Genomic DNA, 21,675 nt, shown 5'->3' on the forward strand with positions numbered 1-21,675 from the left:
CCAGTCACTAGAATATAATGTTGGCATTGTACAGCTCTGCAAACCACTGATATTTGACATGTTTTAAATTTTACACATGACGTAGTTCAGAATACATGTTTATGAGCTGCATTTCTCATCAGGAGGAGGAGGGGATGGACTCTGGCAGCAGACCACTGTTGGAGACTAATGAATGTGGATTTATTTCAGTTTTTAATCATTTTTGGGGGGATTTGTTTCCTTTTATTGACAGGATAGCTATAGATTGACAGGAGAAATAGGAGAGGGGGGGTTGGGAACAATGACACAGCCATGGGGCCACGGGCTGGAATCGAACATGGGCCGCTGCAAAGGACTCAGCATATGGAGCGCACACTCTACTACTGGATATTTTAATGAGACCTCAGGACATTTCCAGCTGTGATTGCAGCGACCAAACCAGATGTTTTAAGCAAACATATGTTATTTTCCTAACTCTAAACAAGTGTTTGGTATTTTTGCCTAAAGCTAACCAAACTTTAACCACAGTGTGGTCACAACATAAATTAAAATATACAGAAAATTATCAAGATATCAACTGCATGAGAAACACACAAATGTAACTACATGGTTTGCAGAAACATAATACGAACAATTATTCTGGCAAATGAGTTAAATTAGGTAAGAGGTGTGAATCATTTGTGACTCTCTTTGTATATATTTTTTAAAAAATAATTTAGGTTGATTGAAATGACTGAAAATTAGACTGAAAAAACTGTTAGTCTGACTGTTTGTCATGTTTATTCTCACAGAGGTTTTTGGATATGGCGTACCTGTGATGAGGTTGGTTCTGGTTTCTGTAAACAAAGTAGTCATGTGATTTATCACCTTTAACACTGCACATTGTCATGCATGTTTAAATCGGACACCAAATGCAAAGCAATGCATCATTACACTTTGACTATTTTTAGCCACGCTAGCGGCTTAGCTCCTTGTTGATAAGTTTGACTCTCAGTCCAGAGTTGCAACAACCATTAGATGTATTGCCATGAATTTTTTGCACAGACATTTATGGTCCCCAGTGGATGATTCCTATAGACTATGGTGATCCCGCGACCTTTTCTCTGGTGCTGAAATATTCAGAGCATTAATAAAGCACACTGTAAAAAATGTTACTGTAAAATAACAGTAAAGAGCTTGCAGCGCAGACACCAGCAGGATACTGTAATTTTACAGTATATACTGTGAAATGACTTTACACCTGTTACTGCAAAACAAACTGTCAATATGACACTGTCTATGTTTATGCCCCTGCCTGGAAGGTAGAAACTTTTTTGGGCATATGAGCCAGGCAAGCAAATCCATTGGACTGAATAGGCACCATCTTGGCTTGCAGTATCTAGTTATTATTATGCTATGTGCAAAACTAGCTGAAGCCCATAATAAGTGACAAAAGGTACAAACGAGAGAAAATGTGCAAACTGAAAAAGTAAAGGCCAGTGCTCTCAGTAGGTGGGTTGCCATAAAAGATTTTTGCAAAACTTAAACAATATTTTGGAAAACACAATTGCAAGCAAGTAGCATGGCGGTGGATGTCCAAAACATCAGCAGGTTTATTTCTGTTGCAGCCACCACGCTAGCCGTCATTATTTCCAATCGAAGGTGACGTAGGCGTTTTATGTGAGTGATAATGGAAAAAGGCGAGTCCCTTATATGTGGGAGCGGCCACGTATGAGGGATTTTTGGAAATGATAGTCCACAATTCAATAAAGGAGTTGTGGATTCAGAACTTCAGGATGATCCGCTCAACTTTCTCAGTTATGTGATGCAAGAACAGCTCTTGTAGCTCCTGCTGCATCATGAGGGAGCCAGTTCCTACTGACAAGCACATAGACATAGTGTCATGTGACCTAGAAAAGCCAAAGAAGTGTTTCCATTGCAGTTTTGCAAAATACGGCTTTTTGGATTCGCCTGAAATACCACCTCATGCGAATGCAAGAACCTTTTTGCGATAAATGGCAGTGTTTTTTAAAGTTGATGTCTTTCAAATAGGCGTATTTTACATGCTCAATTTCAATTTATGCAATTTGAGGGTTAATGGAAACCCACCTAATCTGATTAAAGCACATAAAACGTCACATTTTTAGGATTATTTCTCTTCAGTGTGGATTGCCTTTGTGTGTGTCTGTTATATATGTATGTGTTGTACATGTTCCTCATTGTGTTGTGCATTTAGCTGACAGTGTGAATCTATATGTGTGCACAGTGAGCGGCCGTCTACCTACCTGCTCCTGTGTGTTCTGGTTGACTTCTGACATGATGGGTTTTGTTTGTTTGGGCAGGAAAGCTCTGCCCATTGTGACGTTTGTAGCTCTGTCTATTGTGATGCTGCACAAGAATGTAGAGGTAGCTTTTGTTGATTTCTTTGTAGAAGGTTTTTTGACTTTCTCTGTTATGCGCTCAAGGTTGTAGAGTACGAAGGACATTGTTTTATAGAAGAGCTTCTAGATTATTAGTGTTGCAAAGTTGGCTGAGTTTCAACACTACTGGATGCTCAGAATATTACTGTCAGTTGGCAAAGTAGTAAACCAATATAGCTATTAACAGAGTTTGTGGATGAGCTTTTAACTGTTAGATGCAAAATTTATATCTTGTGGCAGCAGTTATATTGAGAGAAGTAGGTAAAAACCCTAATATAGTTCATCACAAAACACCTTTAACCTGTCAGCGGCCTGTTAACCTGGATTGACATCAGGTTTCTTGTGCTGCGTTGAGACACCTTTCACAGCTATTAAATCTTTGAAATGTGAGCAGAAAAAAAACAGGCAATTAGCAACTTGCCAAATGCCTCGCAAAAAGGTCAGTAAAAGGTGACAAAAATATGACCTAAATATTGGCTTAAAAATAGAAAAGAGGCAGAGAATCAAAACAAAAAAGATCAAATAATCAGGGAAAAATATCAACAAGTCTATATTTATAATTATATATTTAAAATTAGGTCACAGGAAAAATAGAATTTTTCATAAACCAATGAAAAGAGAACTACAAAAATGATTTATAGACTGAAATGTGCCGTGTGCTTCCTTATCGCCTCATTGTCAACTCTTCTGTAGTCCACTTTAGATGAGGTGAGGCACTGTGATTGGCTTTAAGATACCCCGTCAAATAAGTCTGTGCATTTGTGTGAAGTCAAATAACAGTAATCATAGATCTAGACATCTGTAAGGATCAGTTGGAGAAAAAATAGCTAGTTTAATCAAAAATGAAAAGAATTGTGAGTTTTAGCCCTAGATTTAATATCTATGGATAAAATTAAGTTTCTGCACATGCTGATACAATTTGAATTACAAATTAAAACAACTCTGGTTTTCACGAGGCTCATATATCCTGAATTAAACTTTTGCAAACAAGATTTTAAAAATCACTTCAGTGTCATAAAATGTATTAAGTTGCCAGTGAGAGTTTGTATCCTGTGAAAGGAGTTATGTGGAGCAACTATATAATATATCTGACCAGTGGGCAACATAAAATAAAACAGACGTGCAATACAGGATTAGGTTTAGGATTATGTTTAGGATTTTCCCCTCAAGTCACAACAGAGTGACAGTCGTGCTGAGATAATCACTCAGGCTGCTAGAGAGGTTTTTGTACTGGGACCAATCCAATCAGCAGAATGGATGTTGGCACTGTACTTATCTGTAAATGTCACATATATTACTTTTGTACATTTCATATGCAGTGTATATGTTGTAACTTTATGTTTTAATGTTTAATTTTATGTTGTGACAATGCTGTGTTTAACCCTTTGAAACTTAAGCAAATAGGTTTGATTTCTTTCAAAAACATTGGGAAAAGGCAAAGAGCAATTTAAGACAAAAAATGGCAAGAAATGTGTAAAAAGTTACCTGAAAATAAGGGACAAAAAAGAGTCAAACAAACTAGAAAATTACCAAAAAGGTGCTGAAAAGGAAATATATATATGTATGTATAATCGTGAATATAAAATTATTATTTTAATTAAAGTTTTCTATAAATTTTTTGATCATTTTTAAATAATACTCTTTTTTTACTTTTTGGCCGATATGGAAAAAAGTCTTATCACGATAATTTTTTTCATATCAGTGGATATCGATATATATGTCAGGATACACATAAAATCACTATTTCTTTCCAGCTTAAAGGTTCCCTTTGACTCCTAAGTGATATTTGAAGATATCATAACCAGTGATACATTTCAACCGATACCAATAAACCAATAATTTCCAGCTTCTTGTGGCCAATAAGATACCGTTAACCGCTAACTTCTTTTTGTTTGTTTTTCATTATCCGAAGGTATGAAAGGCTGAGACGTGGAGAGTACAGATGAATTTATTTTGTGCATTGTCATAAAGGAAACAAAAAAAGCTGGAAAATCACTTTGTTTTAAAAAGAAGTAATTTTTAACAGCAAAATCAATTTCATTTTTATATTTTTTTTTTTTTGCCCCCTCTTCTTCTTATGTCAACTTGAATTTTACAAAAATAATGCCAAAAATAATATTGTGTCTGAGTTATAGTGGAACTATAGAGAGGAACATTCCCCAAAATGTCAGGAAGCAGCGCAGCTACAGAACAGTCCCTAAGTAACGGCTCTGTTAGATTTACATGTTGTTCTGCTTGTTGTTGAAGGAATCAAACATTAGATATCAGTTTATTCTTTCAGCAGAACTGAGCTGTAAACTCACTACACCTGAACTCAAACCGCGTCCAGCGTGTCCTCTCATCATGTCCCCGTCACACACACACAGAGCAGAAAGTGGGAGGGGGGAGACGGCGGCCCCTTACACCGGTGCTCAGTGGTTACAAAAACATGTACCTGCAGCAGACAGTGTAGGACAAACACCTGCTGCCGACATCTCTTGTACAATGAGAACGGAGTGGACATTCGGAGACAACGGCAGAGAATGAGAGCGTAGTGGACATTCGGAGACACCAGTGGAAAATGAGAGCGGAGCGGACACCAGCGGAGACACCCTCAGACGATGAGAGCAGACACCAACGGAGACACCGGCGGAAACACCGCGGAGGATGAAAGCGGAGTGGACATTCGGAGACACCAGCGGAGAATGAGAGCGGAGCGGTCACCGGCGGAGACACCCTCAGACGATGAGAGAAGACACCGGCGGAGGCACCAGCGGAGGATGAGACCGGAGCGGACATTCGGAGACACCAGCAGAAACACCGCGGAGGATGAAAACGGAGCGGAAATTCGGAGACACCTGCGGAGAATGACAGCGGAGCAGTCACTGGCGGAAACATCGGTGGAAATTGACAGCAAAGCGGACACCAGGGGAGGATGAGAGTGGAGCAGACATTCGGAGACACCCGCAGAAGATGAGAGCAGAGCAGACATTGGAAGACACCAACAGAGACACCCGCGGAGGATGAGAGGGGAGCAGACACCGGCAGAGACACCCACAGAGGATGAGACCGGACACCGGTGGAGACACCTGCAGCGCATGAGAGTGGAGCAGACATTCGGAGACACCGGTGGAGAATGAGAGTGGATTCTATCAACTACATCAAAAAGTTATATCGTGGTTTTTATTTGCACTGTTCTTTCTACTTCTATTGTAAATTTCTAAATTTCTTCTATTGTAAATTTTTAAATTTCTATTTCATATTTCTTTATATTTGCTAAACGTTAGGCATTCTGTGGACAGCAAAGTAAGAATTTCATTGTACAGGGAAACATGTTTCCATACTGTGCATATGACAATAAACACTTTGAATCTTGAATCTTGATATCGTTATCGTTTTATCGCCCAGCCCTACTTTTTACCCTTGTTTTTGAAACCAGTTTCCGGTTTAAAAAGGGTCAAATAACTTGTGAAAAGCGCTTGAACGCAGCACAAGAAAACTGATGTTGATCCTGGTTTAAGGATTAAGGTTTAACATGGTTACGTTTAGGCACAAGAACCATTTGGTTATATTTAGAAAAACATCATGTTTTGGCTTCAAATACACACTATGGTCGCCACAAACAGAGCTAGAAACGTCACAACATGTGGTCAAAAACACAGGCTGTCCTTCTGATCAGAAACTCAAATACATGTAATTTCAACTATGTCACTTTAGAAATGCTGATACAATACGGATGAAACGTACAAATGGAAAACATCTGTGGTTTGCAGAAATGTACAATGCCAGCATTTTATTCTGGTGACTGTTTGGGGCTTTGGGGCCAATCTGGCATCTCCAAAGCTGCAAGGATCTAAACAATGCAATTAATTTACATTTACCCTTTGTATGTGCAGTCCCTATCTCTCTGGCATTGCCAGTTTAATGTGTTTTCAACATTTCTCATTGAGCAGCCAGCTGCCTCTGGACGGCTGAATCCCAGCGTCCTTGTTGTCTGAAGCATTGTGACACTGATCTGTATGATCACAATCTCCTCAGATCTGCTCCTCCATTAGAGCAATCAGTTAATAAATCAGGCTTTGGCCAAATCCAGAAAGACAAAATGCCAAAATAGCACTTTCCTCTGAAGAACTATGTGATTGCATCCTCTTGTTTTTGTCTAATTGTTGTTATTGACTCTATTACTAATTTAACTTGACTAATCGCCGTGTTTACTCTGCTAATGCTAAAGTTAGCACTTGTTTCTGTGCAAGTTGCCATTACTGTTTCCAAAGCAGCGGCCTGCATGCTGCGTAATTGGATCCTTAATTGGCCAGACTCCACTGTGGTGGACTGAAATTGTTTGGGTTGGCAGAGAGTCCAGACTGACAGAGGGAGAGAAACAGGATGATGAGCTCACGTGATCAGGACGGTTTTAACAGGCTAGGCACAAAGTAAGATCGCTGCTGCCGGCGCACTAACTTTCCAATTTTCTTGTATTTTCCATCATTTCTTGCTAATTTGGGTCATTTCTTCTTTGGCTGCGTATCACCGTCCAGTGTTTTTGAAAGTAAACAAGCCAATTTGTTGTGATTTTCTAGGGTTATGAGGGTTTCTAGGGTTATAAGCCATATGAATCTTACACCTGTCCTATGTTTACACTCCCATGAGAAAAAAAATCCATATTCAAAAATGACAGGTCTAACTTGTCATCAGTGATGATTTTAGTCAGAAATGTTTCACAAATTGAAAGAAATTAGTGGATTTTCAGTTTTTAAAAAGATGTGAAACATTAAACTAAACTTAATTTAGAAATATCATAATAACATATTTTAATGATTTTATAAAATTCTTATAATTTTTAAGCACATTTTCCAGGTCATTCCAGTGTTTGTTTGTGTTTTTGATGATTTTTAAAACTTTTTATCATTTATTTTTTTATTTGGCTAATTTCTCAGATAACTATCTTATATTTTTCATAATTTCTTGCTAATTTTGGGATCATTTCTTCTTTTGTTGCCAATATGCTCTAGTTAATGTTACTTTTCTGTATAATTTTAGTCCTAGTGGAGAAAGCAAAACAAATTAGGAATACGAAATTAACTTGGGCACAATTTAACCTTTAACCTTTATCTACACTTGTCCTTTGTTTTGTATATAAAGTGGAAAAAAATTGTCCTCATCTTTTAAAAAATTTATCAGTGGTCTAATTTGTCAGCTGTGGCGATTTTTTGAGTGACCTTATTCACAGTATTGTTTTACCGGTATCATGTTCCTGCAGGGACTGGTGCCTCTGCAGTGATTGTGTGAAAAAAGTGGTGTATGATTACTCTGGTTCTTTACAGCGGTGGAAACCCTACAAGACACAATACCCGCCAGATTTTCTGGAGCTCCTTTATGGTCGACATTGTGCCATTGTGCCCGTTTTTCTGGTCCTTTGTGCTTCATTTACAACATTCTCTCTTTCTCTCATCCTACATTACCCAGATCCACCGAGAGAGTCGGCCCCGCTTTCATTGGCCTGTCTCCACTTTCCCTCTCAGCCGCCGCCGTCTGGTGGGATCTGCGCACAAAGAGCGCGTAGCCAATCACGCGCGCCCTCGCGTAAATCTCATCCACTGTCCGCGAGACTCTTATTTACATAGAGACGCGAGGAGCCAATCAGGAGTCAGCACAGGAGAGGATTTTGACTGCTCCATCCAATGGCTGTGGGAGGTATAGAGTTTTGGGGAGTGCATATAATCAACATATTATCGAAGGTGCTTAGATATTGATCCTGTATTTCGAGGTAGTTCAAATTCGCCTCTACTGGACCTTCAGCTTTGGCCTTTTTTTAGCCGTGCTTGGTGGAGAATAATTCACGCGTAAAAATGCCCAAGAGAAAGGTGAGTGTCGTGTGTGTGTCGTGCACTTCACTGTAGTTTTTCTGCTCTCGCATTTGAGGAAAATAACAGTGCGCGATTTCTGTGGCGACGTCGAGGCAGGTGAGGCGATGCCAAAGTTTCAGGAAGCGTCTTTCCGCCCACTGCCTGCATTTACCGCGTCTTTTCCGCGTTTATGTGTCATTTTAATATAATAATGTTTCAATTTGAGCTATATATGTCCCTGCGCTCATCTCAATGGCCGTTCTTGTGGTCGTTTATGTGCCACTTCTCTGTCCACTGTGCGCGCTGGTGAATGTCAGACGGAGCCGCCGGATGGATAGATGCGTAAACCCCGTAGGAGAGACGTGCGTGATGTTAATTCCCGTAGGTGCGCATACATATATCGGATCTTAAGTAAATAGAAATATCACCAGCTATAGGTTCAATTTTCTCCGGTGGTGATGAACGGTAGGCGCCGAGCCGATTGAACAAACCCATGTCCAGATGGAGAGAAAGGAATAAAGAAAGAGGGGATCAGGGACAATTGCCGCTGTGTTAAAAGGGGCCGTGACACTATCCAAACAGCAGTGCACGACGAGCTCCGGCGCATTGTATCAGTGCATACATGGAAATTGGCTTTTCTGCCATCTAAAAACTGCCATTGTCTGCGCAGATTCGCCTTTGAGGACAGAGAATGGGGGGCCTCCAGGGGCGGAGGTCGCCCACATGCAAATGATGCGATTGCCAACCTGCAGGCTTAACCAACACATTTTTTTCACGGTGGGGGTGGGCTCTCCTGTGCGCTGTCCTCACCTGCCTGCAGCCCGACAGTGTTCATGCCTCCATCATGTGAATGTGGGCTGACGGTGTGTTGGTATCAAATATTCGTGTTTACACTCCTACATCATTCTTTGGGGACCTCAGTTGTTGGCATGTAAACAAGATGCCTTCATTAAAATGGTAATCCCAAAGGAGCTCACATGTCATCATCACATCATATGATATTTCATTACAAATATTAATTAAAAAATAATTTGGATTTAAATTAAAAATTATGTGTTCAGTTTGTTTCTGTTATTTTAAGAAAAATACAAATATGTTAAAATTAATAAGTTTAAATTTTTATGATTATTATATTTTATGATTCCAAGAACTCATCATATTGTGAATATTAATTTTAATATATGAATAAAATATTTAAATAGGCAAAGTAACTGTATATTAGTAAATAAGTGGAAAAATAAATTATTGTTTGCTGTTATGCTTTTTTTTTAAAAGATATGCACAGGATAGTTAGATAAGTTTGTGTTACAGTGTTCTGCACATGGCTGTACGTTTATTTTCATCATAGATTAATCTGACATTTAATTTCTCAATTATTCGATTTGGTTTGTAAAATATCACAAATTAACCAAACATGTCCCCAAAGACCAATCAGATCTCTTAGACTTTTTTTTTTATTAATTAATTTGTTAATTTGTTTGTTTGATCAGCAGTCCCAAAATCAAATTAATTGCTTTTCCTCTTATTAATTACTACAACAAATATTAATAAAATAGAAAGTGGAGCCAGTGAATTTGGGGAATTTTTGCCTATAAAATGATATATTTAGGGGTGGGATTTAAAAAAAAATCAATACAGCATAATATCGCGATGTTTTGCTCGCAATATAGTATCAATACGCGGACACATAGTATAAATGTTTTTGTTATATACATTTTAAGTTTGTAAATCAGTGGGGAGAGAATTTATTATAGTTGCTGTTATGCTGTTTTTTTCCTGTTGTTTTTGTTTTGCGTGATAGTTTTCTGCACATTTTCATCATCAGTTATTCTGACAATCATTTTCTCAATCAATTGACTAAATCATTTGGTTAGTAAAATGTCAGAAAGTAACGAAACAATTACCCAAAGCCTGAGCTGAAATTTGATTTTTTATTTTTTTTTTTTTAAATTTATTTATTTTAATTTGTTTGATCAGCTGTTTTGTTTTATTGTGCTGTGCTCATGAGTTGTGTCCTTAAAATCTAAATTGATTTTTTTTTTTATGGATTATTAAAATACTTGAAGATTAATGTTCTGTTGATAATCACTTAATCGGCTTTTGGTTTCAGCTCCAGGTACACATTGTAGGGCTGCACAGTATGCAAAATCATATTGTGATTACTTTGATAGATAGTGAAATATGAACTGTGATTTCATTGGAAATGGTAATTTTTGCATTTAATGCACCAAACAGACCTCTGGTATGTTGTGGCACATTTTACCTTTGTCAAAATATTGCAACTTTTGATGAATCGTGCAGCCCAAACACATGTCTTATATCATTAGTAAGTGGGATTCCTGTTCAAGAGGTGATGTGTTTCGTGAAAGAGAACTGAGCCTCCAGCACTTTCTATGCCAGTTTGTAACCTTATGACCTCTCACTGAAGCTAATGATTAGCATGTTTTTGCATTTATATCCCTACATTACTTCACAGAGCAGATAAGACAGCCTTCTCAAAGCACATAATGTACACATCAGAAAACCATTAATCACAAAATTGTTAGGCTGGATAGCACCAAAAACAACAAACTTTTACACCTGATTGAATCTGTTGCACCAAACTTTAAAACTAACTTAAAATGAAGAAAGATTCAGTTTAAACCTCTCTTAAAATCTCAGTTTAGTTTTTACTCTAAACCTAGATAAAATTAAAATCTGAGAAAACTTTAATCTGCAATCTAAACTGTGATCCAGGCTTAACTTTAACCCTACAGCTGAGGACGTTTAACTTCTGCAATGACTTCCTTTTTGAAATGGATTAAGTAAAATCAAGTTCCTCAAAACATGTTGAGACAAACTCAACTTTTATGATGATTCATTTTTGCCTCTTTTATATTTACTAGGCGTCAACAGCCTGCTGATTACGTGTATTTGTTCAAGTATTTATTTATGTATTATTTGGTTTCAATATGACACTTGTCCCTATTGATTAAACTCAGTTTAAATGAAAAAAACTTGGCTTTACTAAATTGAGATTAATTTTTAATGGAGCAGTAGAGCTCTGATTAACTTTAAACCTGGATTTACTCATTTCAAACCTGGTTTTACTAAACTCTGATAAGAGCAAACCTTAGATGAAATTAATCCTTGTTGGTACAACCCAGCCTTAACCCTTTAAAACCTGGATTGACATCCATTTTTTCTGCTGCATTCAGACGCCCTTCACAAACATTTAAACGTCTGAAACTTAGAAAATTGTTTTTATTTCTTAGTGGTGACAAGTGACAGGTGAATGATCTGGATAATTGGATATTATCAAAAAATAAAAATAAAATTAATTATATTTAAATTATATTACAGAAAAAAATACATTCTTTTGCACTTTCTAGAGGTTATTTGCTATTTTTTTTAATTTATGCTTTTTTAAAGTAATTGTCTTTTAACTTTTTTTACTAATTTCTTGCAATTTTTTGGGCCATTTTTTAATAAGTTTATGGTTGCACAAGACCCCTCTCATTTCAGAGGGGGTGGTGCAGTAAGTTACCCTGCTAACACTCCCTGTGTTGCTTCATACTTTTCCCGACAGTCTCCAGAAGGTCCTGAGGGCAAGGAGGCCTCCAAAGTCACAAAGCAAGAGGTAAAAGTTTCGGATGTGTTTGTGTGCTGTGTGTGGTTGTGCAGGTGTGCTGTGTTTTTTTGCTACGAGAGAGTGTGTGTGAGTCAGAGACACCTGACAGGTTAATGATTAGGACACTTGTAGCACTCACCAAGCACTCGAGATCAGCCGTCAAAGGTACAACTGATATCTGTCTCTCTGTCACTGTCTCTCTGTCTCTCATTGATCATCCGTTTGCTCCTGTAGCCCGTCAGAAGGTCACAGAGATTGTCATTGGTAAGTTTCGTTCTCCCCTCCCTGTCTTCACCTCTGTCACTGTCCTCTTCTTCCTCCTCCCGCCTCCCCCTCGTCGCCGTCACCTCGTGGGGCAGCAGGTGTCGTGTTACCGAGGCTCAGAGTAAAGTCCTCGCGCAGTTTATGGATCTGATCGAAGCAATTTACAAATTCCATAAACACGCTCCCTGAGGACTGGATCTGGCTCGGTGTCTTTTCTCTGTTGTCTTTGTCCGTTCTCAGTGTGGCCTGTTGCAACGCCTCGTTGATGTGTAGTGCTGCATGATTAGTTAGTGACCATAAAACATTTTCTACTAAAACTGACTGAGAACCACTCATGGAAAATGAGAGAGATGACTGGTTGCTCTATATACGACAGAGGATCAGGGCCATGTTAAAGAAAAACAAAAGTTACTCTCAAAATCTGAGAATGAAGTCGTAATATTAAGAGAAAAAAAGTAATATTTTGAGAAAAGAAAGTAGTAATATTATGAGAATAAACTTGCAATATACAACAGGAAAGAGCACAGGTCAACAGGTTACCTGGTCAACAGGTTACCTGTTGATTGTGTGAGGCGGGGACACTGGCTGCCACGGAGGCTGCCTGTGCTCTCACCTGTTTCATAGTTGGCTGGCAATATGTTTATTCCCGTAATATAATTTCCTCTTTCTCGTAAAAATATGACCTTATTCTCTTAAAATTACGTCTTTTTTCTTGTAAAATTACAACTTTATTCTAGTAATATTCCGGCCTAATTCTCATAAATGTACGACTGTGTTCTTTTAATATTATTCTCAAAATCTCAAATTTATTAATTTATTTTTTCTCGACGTGGCCCTAAAACTCTGTACTATAAGCTATGATTAAATAGGTCATAAACTTGTGCGCAGTGCTCTTGGAAAACAGGAATCAACAGGATAAACAGGAAGGAAATCCAGGCACTCCAAAAATGTGAAATCGAAAAGGAATTACATTAAAAGTCCATTATTATATTGGCTAAATCATTTTTAAAAAGCCAACATGTTTTGACCACTACTGGTCTTCGTCAGGGCTTTAAAAACTATTATTCCTCCTCGTTTTTTGGAGTGCCTAGATGTCCTTTCTGTTTATCCCACTCATGGAAAATGTCCAATTTTCAATCAGAATTCTCCAGTTGTTCCCCAAATCCCAGTAAAACTAATGGATAGTTACCATAATGATATTATCTAGCAAACTGGTTATCGTGTTTATGTGATCATGCAGCTCTGCCAAACAGGCCGTGTGTTTTTATCTGTGGTGTTCTGCACGTTGGACCCATCTCTGTTGAGTCTTTGCATGTGTTTGTACATTTGCATGTGTGTTTTTAAAGGAGCTGTATGCGACATTCAGAGCAGTGTGAAGAAATAGTGGGGAAACGTCACGTATTGCCACGGGGCCCAAAAATACTTTCACTTTCACTATCAGAGAGATTCAGCCTGATAACATTTGGAAAGTCTCAAAGAGCTGCACCATTAAAGCCTCTGTAAACGTGGCTTCAAATAGTAAGAATTCACATTTTATATCAAATTTGAGTCTCATTAAGTATCTACAAAAATCTGGGTGAAAACAAACGTTCCCAACTGTCAGAAAACAGCTCAATTTGAGGATAACAGCATTTCTCCAGACTGCATGTGCATGGCAGATCACGTTTAGATTGACACCTCCTTCGTCAACTGTCTTTCGTCTCCATGACGACAGCCATGGAGCAAAGCAGAGTCGGCGTGGTACGGCTCTGTATGGTCCAGCCCTCTGACTCTGGCTGCGTTCGTAAATCCAATCTGACGCTCTACACATAAATGAGAGAGCTGTTGTTCAAAGCCACGGAGCGTTCTGTTTCCATGAATTAACGGTTAACTTCATTGCGCTCTATTCGGCGCTCTGCTGCCCCTCTCTCCCCACACAGAGTGCCCAGAGTCGCTCTGACACTGCCAGAGTGCGCTGCTCTGCATAACCAAACGGTACAGTCCAACAGCGCTCCGAATTTACCAACGGTCCGGCACTCGGAGTGTTTATGAACACACCCCATTGAAAGGAGCATTGAGGGATTTCAATTTGGCAACTTAAATTAGTATCAACTGTAACTGACTTCAAATTTTTGACTGGCTTTATCCATATTATGTGATATGGATCGGAGATAACTGAAAAAACTAAAATGACTATTTAAAATTTGGACTGAGGCTAACGTCTGATAATTTTTTCCGCTTTTATTATGCATGTAAGAGACTTCATTATATTTTAAGAAAGTTTTTGGTGATTTTGGTTCCCGGAAGCTTTGAAGGAAAAGAAATATGCTTTTTAGATGAGCAGGTCAATACCACTCATATATCTGTACTGGGAAAATCCGACTTTTTAACTGTTTTTATGCCAAACTAATGTAAGTAGCTTTTGACTCTTCATGTTTAAAGCATAACTGAGGCGTTTTTTAACCTGGACACTATTTTCCCATGTTTGTCGTCGAGTGAAAATTTTAATTAAAAATGAATAAATAAGAATAGCTCCCTGAGGCTTTACAAAGTAAAAATTACTCCCATCCCGGCACTTTCTTTGAATTATTAATTGATTTTATCTGCAAACATTAAAGTTAAACACAGATATAGATAATTTGCAAAATGCCAAATATTTGCAGCAATAATCGGCCCGGCCGATAATCTGTCCACCCCTATTCGAAACCACGTTTTCTGTACTTTTCTTACACGTTTCCAGCATGATGAAAGAAGTCATGGAAGTCACAAGAAAGTCACAAAAATAACAACTTCTAATAGAGTAAGCATATTTCCCAAATCATCAAACTACTCCTTTAAGCTTTTGATGTGACGTAAGCATGCTGGCTGTAAATATTTGCATGTTTCCTGATCTGATGTTTCCTTCTCTTTGCATGCATTCAGTGATCAGCTTATTTGATTAGATGAGACTATTTTTAGCAGTAAACCAACACTGCTATGAAGTTTGTAAATTCCAATAAGTTGTTGGTAGTTTCCGGCATGTACAAATGTCACTTCCTCCAGCCGCCGAAGAAGAGTTTCTGCCTTTCGTATGTCGTCTCATGTGCAGAGCGTCAGAGATTTCTGAAGGAAAAACAGAGATATTCTGGGAAAGAATCACATGATTTAATTTTGTCACAGCAGTAGCTCGTACTGTAGCTCGTGGCTTCAGGGTAACGCCATCTACACTCGACGGCCTGGAAAAGCTCTGCAGCAAACTTTCTCAGAGCGAGCGGCCAGAATTTGAACTCCCATCTGATATAGTCATTGTGCAGCGGTCTGAGGTCAGTTTGCTTTGAGAAGACGCAGATATTTAAAATGACTGAGCACAGGAGCATTGTCAGATCCTATTACTGAGGACATATAGTGCAAGTACTTCATTATTATTAATATCTTATGGGAGGGCAGCCTCCACGTGTTAGTCCTGATGAATTCTCTACACAGCTGTTGTGGCAAAAGCAATAAGATTTTAGATCGTTCAGAAATGACCCTTTAAGTGTCGAGAGGAGGAGGAACTACAAATATGTTTCTCCAAAACATGATGCATTGTGCAGGTGGTCAGACCTGAATGACTTCTGCTTAATTTGCAGAGATCTGCTCCACCTAAGCCTGAGGCCAAGCCCAGGAAGGCCATTGTCAAGGTAAAGCACACACACACACACACACACAAAACTACGTCAACAATGGTTTATTTATATCCCCATAAATTTGCAACAGTCTGAGGCGCTCAGTTGCCCCGTGTGCGTGACCAAGGCCACTGGATGTGAGACACACACACACACACACACACACACACACACACACTCAGCTGCTCACATACAAACATACATTGCAGCTATCATTTCACTTTCAAAAGAAAAATCCACCAATTTGTATTTATTCTGAATGTTAAAGGATTGTTTAATTTTTAGAAAGTATAGTAAATAAAAACATTCCTAGTTTCAACTTGTATTTATTTTTATTTTATTGTTTTGTTTTTTTTTAATTACTTTTAGGGACTGCAGACGGTCTGCAATATAATCAGCATTTTTCTCATTTTCTGTCATGACAGGCATTTAGTAAACACTAATTTTTTCAGAGGGAACTTAAAATTTGGTTTGAAATCAGTTTCAGTTGACGCATTTGAATTCAGGTGAAAATTAACTTTAAAAAAGCTCCTCACACATGATGGATCACTTTGGGGAATGTTTGTGTATTTGCAAAAATCAGGCGATACGATGCTTGTCACAATACATGGGTTACAATACAATATATTGTGATATATTGCAATACTGTAAGCAAGGTGGTATTTCGCAATTATTTTTAAAAAACATATTTCCTTAAAACTGTCATAGTGTAAGAACACACCACTATCTGCTTAAAAGTTGGGGTTTTTTTAACAAGATGTTTATCCACATTTGTCAGGAGATGGACAATAAATTCTCATGGCGCGTAATAAATAAAATAAATATATTAATACATTAAAAGAAACAGATGTCTGCTTTGGTCAAATTAACATTAAATCAGTACAGCGCCTTATCGCTATGGTAATCTAAAATAGGTAATCAAATGAGCCCATGTTAACAAGAAACTTTCTGTCCTTCTGTGGAGTTTTGCTGTTATTTTTTTCATCGAGATCACTTTCGTTAACCTGTCTTGGCATAGATGCAGTGTGGGCGGCCATGGTTTGAGCCAAGATAAAGTTATCATTTTTTAGATAAATTAAAGGATATGCGACCAGTAAGCTTTTCTCTTGTCCATAGCTCCTTTGGGGTTTTGCTCCTGTGATGTAATACTGTGGTCTAAAGGTTATTCAGTGTTCAAAATGAAAGTTTTTTGCAGTCAGAGCAGTGGGAACTTTATTTGTATGTAAACAGCCCTGTTAACGTCCAACATAACAACGCTACTTTTTCACTCTGAGAAATTTGCCCATAAACATTAAAAAAAACTAAAATAAAGCGCTTGCCTAAACTAATTAAGAAAATTTTAAAATAATAACAATTAAAAAAATAAACACAATGTAGGGCACACCATATGTACATAATAATATAATGCATATATATTTTTAAAAAAGAAAATGAAGCATGCAAATACTGATTCTGCCAAGTTGGACATTATGTTTTTACAGTTTTTAACAGAAATCAAACCAATTTTCTCAGATTCAAGAGGTACAAACACTAATGAAAGCAGAAAAAAAGTCGATCCAGGTATTAGAGAGTAATTATAACTAAAGAACAAACTTTAAAGCATTTGGGACAGCCCTAATGTTGAGTTTTTGAAAACTGATAAAGTATTACAACACATAATATTGCAATACTCAAGTGTATTGTTAGATCTTAGAACCTTATTTGGAAGTCATATTAGAAATATTTTCCTTGTGTGTACTATCATGTAACTTTTATGTGTTTTTCTCATTTGTTTGTGCAGAAAGTGGCAGATGATAAGGGGGCGAAGGCAAAGAAAGGCGGCGCTAAGGGTAAGAAGGATGACGGCCCCGCCCAGAACGGAGAGACCAAGACCAATGAGGTATGAGGAGGGAAAATTTGGGAAAAAATGTTGATGAAAGAAGAGAACTTTCAGTTAGACAGACAAGAAAATAATGATCTTTATTCCCTTATGTTGTCGGTTTGTGCATAAACATGAACACGCACGCGCACACACACACACACACACACACACACACACACACACACACACACAAACTGCACGCATATTCCTCCACTGCATAACCACACTGTTCACTATCACTAATACACATCTCCTCCCGCTCACATGATGCATGCTCACACACACACACACACACACACACACACACAGATCTACGTGTCTCGTCCGTCTGTCAGTGTGTCCTCTAACAGAAGCACGGCTCCCTCCTTGATGTCAGTGAGAGGGCAGAGTGAGACAGTCAGAGTTAAGGGTACGCTCGTGTGTCTCTAATCCATCTTTGCGGTGACTAACTCGTTTACAAATTGTCTGTTAATTAAGCAAAAATTTACCCAGTGTGCTTTGCAGTGCTGTGGCGTGTCCGAGAGAGACTGTTGGTGAGAGAAAGAGTGAATTGAGCGTCTGTCATTTTCTGTCGCTGTGTGCAGTGAAGCCGACCAAGGACAACTTTTTAACACGCGAGCAGGAGGGGTCGCTGTGATGTGACGTGTGATTGGCTCACTGTGTTTTTAGACGACCGGCTCGTCCAATGGTCAGGCAGGGGACAGAGACAGGAGATGTCTCTGTCCTGCAGATAGGAGTTATGCATGTTAGTGAGCAGTTTTTTTAGAGAAAAAAATGCTGAGAAATGTTAACAAAACAGAAATCTGTCACATGAGCCAACAATGTGAATGCTACAAGATTTTAACCCTTTGAAACCTCAGCATGTTGGTTTGATTTCTTGCAAAAAATATGGAGGGAAGACAATGATTAACTAAATAGAAAGGTAAATAGATACATTATTTATCCTGAAGGAAATTCACACAGCTGCTAATAAAGCATGGCCCAAAATTTGAAAGAAATTACTAAAAATAAATACATTTCAAAAGTAAAAATAGAAAGAAAATTACCTGAAAATAAGCATGAAAAAAAGCTTTAAGAAAAGAAATTACCCCAAAATGTGCTGACATTGGAAAAAGAAAAAAAGTAAATATTATTTAAACATTTTAAATATTTAATTATAACACTTATAAATATCATTTTCTGGATTTGTTTTCCTAGATTTTTTTTAATCCCCCCTTTAAAAAAATCTGGCATTTTTTAAAAATATTTTTTTACTAATTTCTCTTTTTTAGGACATTTTCAAGTCAAGTTTCTCGCTATCTTTTTTAAATTGCTGAGGTTTCACAGTGTCTTACAGCTTAAAAAAGGCATCTGAATGCATCACAAGAAAATAGGTCGATCCAGGTTTCAAAGGGTTAAGAAGGGAAATATTCAGTAGTTATTTAAGCTCACTGTGTTCAGGCTGACCAATCATCCAGTTAGGGCGATTAGTTCCATTTTTCCTCTCAAAACTCATGTTAATTATTTTTTGAGGTTTGAGGTGGGCTTAGGAGGTATGTAATATTTCATACCTTATTTTGAAGGGGCAATGCTAACGCCCCCCCACACCTCCCGGTGCAGAGTGCGTTACTAATTTTCTGCTTTGCAGACTAATAGATGCACAATAGAAACCCACAAAATGTTAAGAAAAGTAATATTCCCACACCTATATTCCTAATTAAACAGAAATAAACTGCACACCAGATCTGAAGGGGTTACATAATCCTGATAACTTGATAAACCAGCGAGACAAATTAAGACATTTGTTGTGAGTTTTAGTAATAAAATTACTGTTTACTTTAATGGAGTGAGGTAGCTTTGGCGAGAGACAATGAGGTATATTTCTTTCCATAATGTTGTCAGACACTTAGAATTAAAATCTGAGCCTGTCAGTGGCAAAAACAAACACTTTTAGTGGACATGAGAAGTGAACACACTGAGTGGTAACATTACAGCCCTTTTCCCACTTGCTCAATATGCAAGGTACAAGGTATATTTAATACTCTTTTTATAAAAAAAGTTATAAGTTAATTAAAATTGCCAGCAACTATGAAAATTCCACCTGGTTGCTCAGACATGTTGTTGCAGATGGCATTGTACAAGTCCTGCAGTCTTGTGTCCCGTCAGCTCTGAACAAGGTACGCCCATCCAGTGCAACAGCTTGATCCAGGATGTTCGGGGTTAAACATGTCTCTGTGAAGATGTGTGCAGAGCAGTCTCTGATCTCCCGTTGCTGAGTGAGCTTCAATGACATCTCATCCACTTTATTGTCCTGTGACCGGACATTAGACAGGAGAAGCTCACGGTCCAAGTCGTGTCAGCCTCGCCCTGATGCCGGCTCTCCTCCCTCTCTTCGTCCGATGCTTTCAGTTTCGTTTCTCCCCTCTGGGCTGACCGTTGGAGGGGATCCTCTCGCAGTCTGCATTCAGTCCAAGCCCCACACAACTTTTCCCGATGTTGATGAGTGCTTCTTTGTCGTAGAAAAGTCGTGCTTCAGCAGAAGGGGCCATGGAGTCGAAAAAATAGAAAAATATAGCAAAAAAAGTAGCAAGGATTTGAGGAGCTACTGGCTGCTTTATCAACATGTGCTGCCATCATCAATATGGACCAGTCTGAAAAATTGTTATTTCCATTAGTCATTTAGACACAAAAACAAAACTACCGAAGTTACTCTTTAAAGCAATAAACATTTTGGGTAATGTGCTTATTTGCTTTAACAGGCTTCAGGTGTCGGTAGGTGGATTTGTTTTGACAGTTAAAATAGGGCCGGGCTCAACTTGTTTCCAGTCTTTGTGCTAAGCTGTTTCTGGTCTAACTTCTCATGTGGCTTACAGACATGAGCGATGTATCAGTCTTCTCTTCTAACTCGCCGCAAGAAAGCGAAGAAGTGAATATTTCCCTAAAAGAAAAAGGAGATAATCTTTCGGTTTTTGAGGTCTGTTTATTCCAGTCCGCATTGGAACCTACCCGTGGCGAGACTGATGGCTAACACTTGTATGACTCCTTTACCTCTTCTTCCCTTCAGGTAACTGAAGCAGCGGAGGAGGCGACTGAGGAGAAGGCGTAAAGACACGGGTGCGTCCACCCGACTCGCCCCCCTCTGACTCCACGGCAGCAAAGCATCTTTTTTTACTGACGATTTTTGTACCATGCTGAATTTTTTTTAGACTTGTGATAGTAGAGACGGACAACCAGCAGCCCCATCCCGTGACACGTCCACACTCCTCTCAGCTCCTCCTCACCCCCTCAGTATGTTTCTGCTCCTCTCTCCTCCCTCCCTCCCTCCCTCCCTCCATTCTGTATCGCTCTACAGAAAGACAGAATGAAGTGTTTTTATCAGACGGCTGCAAATGTTCTCCGTCTTGCCTGAAGGGGGCCGTAAACACGACTGTTATGATCTCTAAAACCAGCTCTGCTTGTATTTTTAGTCTCTACGGAAGATCACATTGACACTCTGACTATTTCTCCCCTGACGGTTTGTTCTTCAGCAGTTTGGATGCAGAGCTACACGGAGAACGTCTGCAGCTTTTTTAAAAATATCGTAGTTTTTAGAATCACCACTGTGTTTCACATAGCTCCTTTTGTATGTGTGTGCTGGAGTGAATGTGTTTGTGGGTCTCTGTGTTCCCCCCTTCCTTTCCTTTCTCCTCTTTTTCCTCTTCCCCCCCTCCACCTCCTGAGCGCCTTGTCCTGCAGCAGAGTGACATAGCAATAATGAGTGGTGCTTCTGTTCTAGACGGCTCTATTGGCTTTGGACCCTCTGGGCTTCTCTTGAGTTTCATCCTGTTGGGAGAATATTTTGAAATAAAAGGAAAAGTTGATGTCTCGGGGCTGTTTTGTGCCTTTTTTTGTGTCTTTTCTCTTATTCGGAATAAAATACCATGTGCAAACTTATGTATATAGTGCCTTTCATGTGTATTTTCTCTATGTGGATATCTTCTTGTTATGTCCACCAATACAAAATAATAGTTTGCTCTCACCTGGACTCTGCGAAACAACACGTGCATGCATGTTCGGCTTGTGTTCGAGAGCTCCTTTTCACCGCGTTTATGTTTAGAGTTACTTTTTAAACCAACACAAAGCCGGCGCTGTGTGT

General features: G+C 38.7%; 1 protein-coding gene across 2 annotated transcripts; it reads left to right on the forward strand.

Moving 5' to 3' along the window:
* The first annotated feature begins 8,073 nt into the window (after positions 1-8,073).
* Positions 8,074-21,400, forward strand: hmgn3 (high mobility group nucleosomal binding domain 3). Of its 2 annotated transcripts, XM_042503507.1 has the most exons (6): positions 8,075-8,221; positions 11,772-11,822; positions 12,048-12,077; positions 15,665-15,715; positions 17,481-17,579; positions 20,605-21,400. In XM_042503507.1, the coding sequence occupies exons 1-6, from the start codon at positions 8,207-8,209 to the stop codon at positions 20,644-20,646; spliced, it is 288 nt and encodes a 95-aa protein (XP_042359441.1). In that variant the 5' UTR covers positions 8,075-8,206; the 3' UTR covers positions 20,647-21,400. The 2 variants fall into 2 exon arrangements, with proteins under 2 accessions (XP_042359442.1, XP_042359441.1); XM_042503508.1 differs by lacking the exon at positions 12,048-12,077 and having other exon boundaries at positions 8,074-8,221.
* The last annotated feature ends 275 nt before the right edge of the window (positions 21,401-21,675 follow it).

Source organism: Plectropomus leopardus, chromosome 16 (genome assembly GCF_008729295.1).
Source record: "Plectropomus leopardus isolate mb chromosome 16, YSFRI_Pleo_2.0, whole genome shotgun sequence".
Taxonomy (NCBI): Eukaryota; Metazoa; Chordata; class Actinopteri; order Perciformes; family Serranidae; genus Plectropomus; species Plectropomus leopardus.

What these genes read in the sequence shown, in the direction of transcription:
- hmgn3 (XM_042503507.1), top strand. An exon ending in GGTCACAGAGATTGTCATTG is followed by an intron (nt 12,078 to 15,664) that starts GTAAGTTTCGTT and finishes CTTAATTTGCAG; the next exon opens with AGATCTGCTCCACCTAAGCC. An exon ending in CCAGGAAGGCCATTGTCAAG is followed by an intron (nt 15,716 to 17,480) that starts GTAAAGCACACA and finishes TTGTTTGTGCAG; the next exon opens with AAAGTGGCAGATGATAAGGG.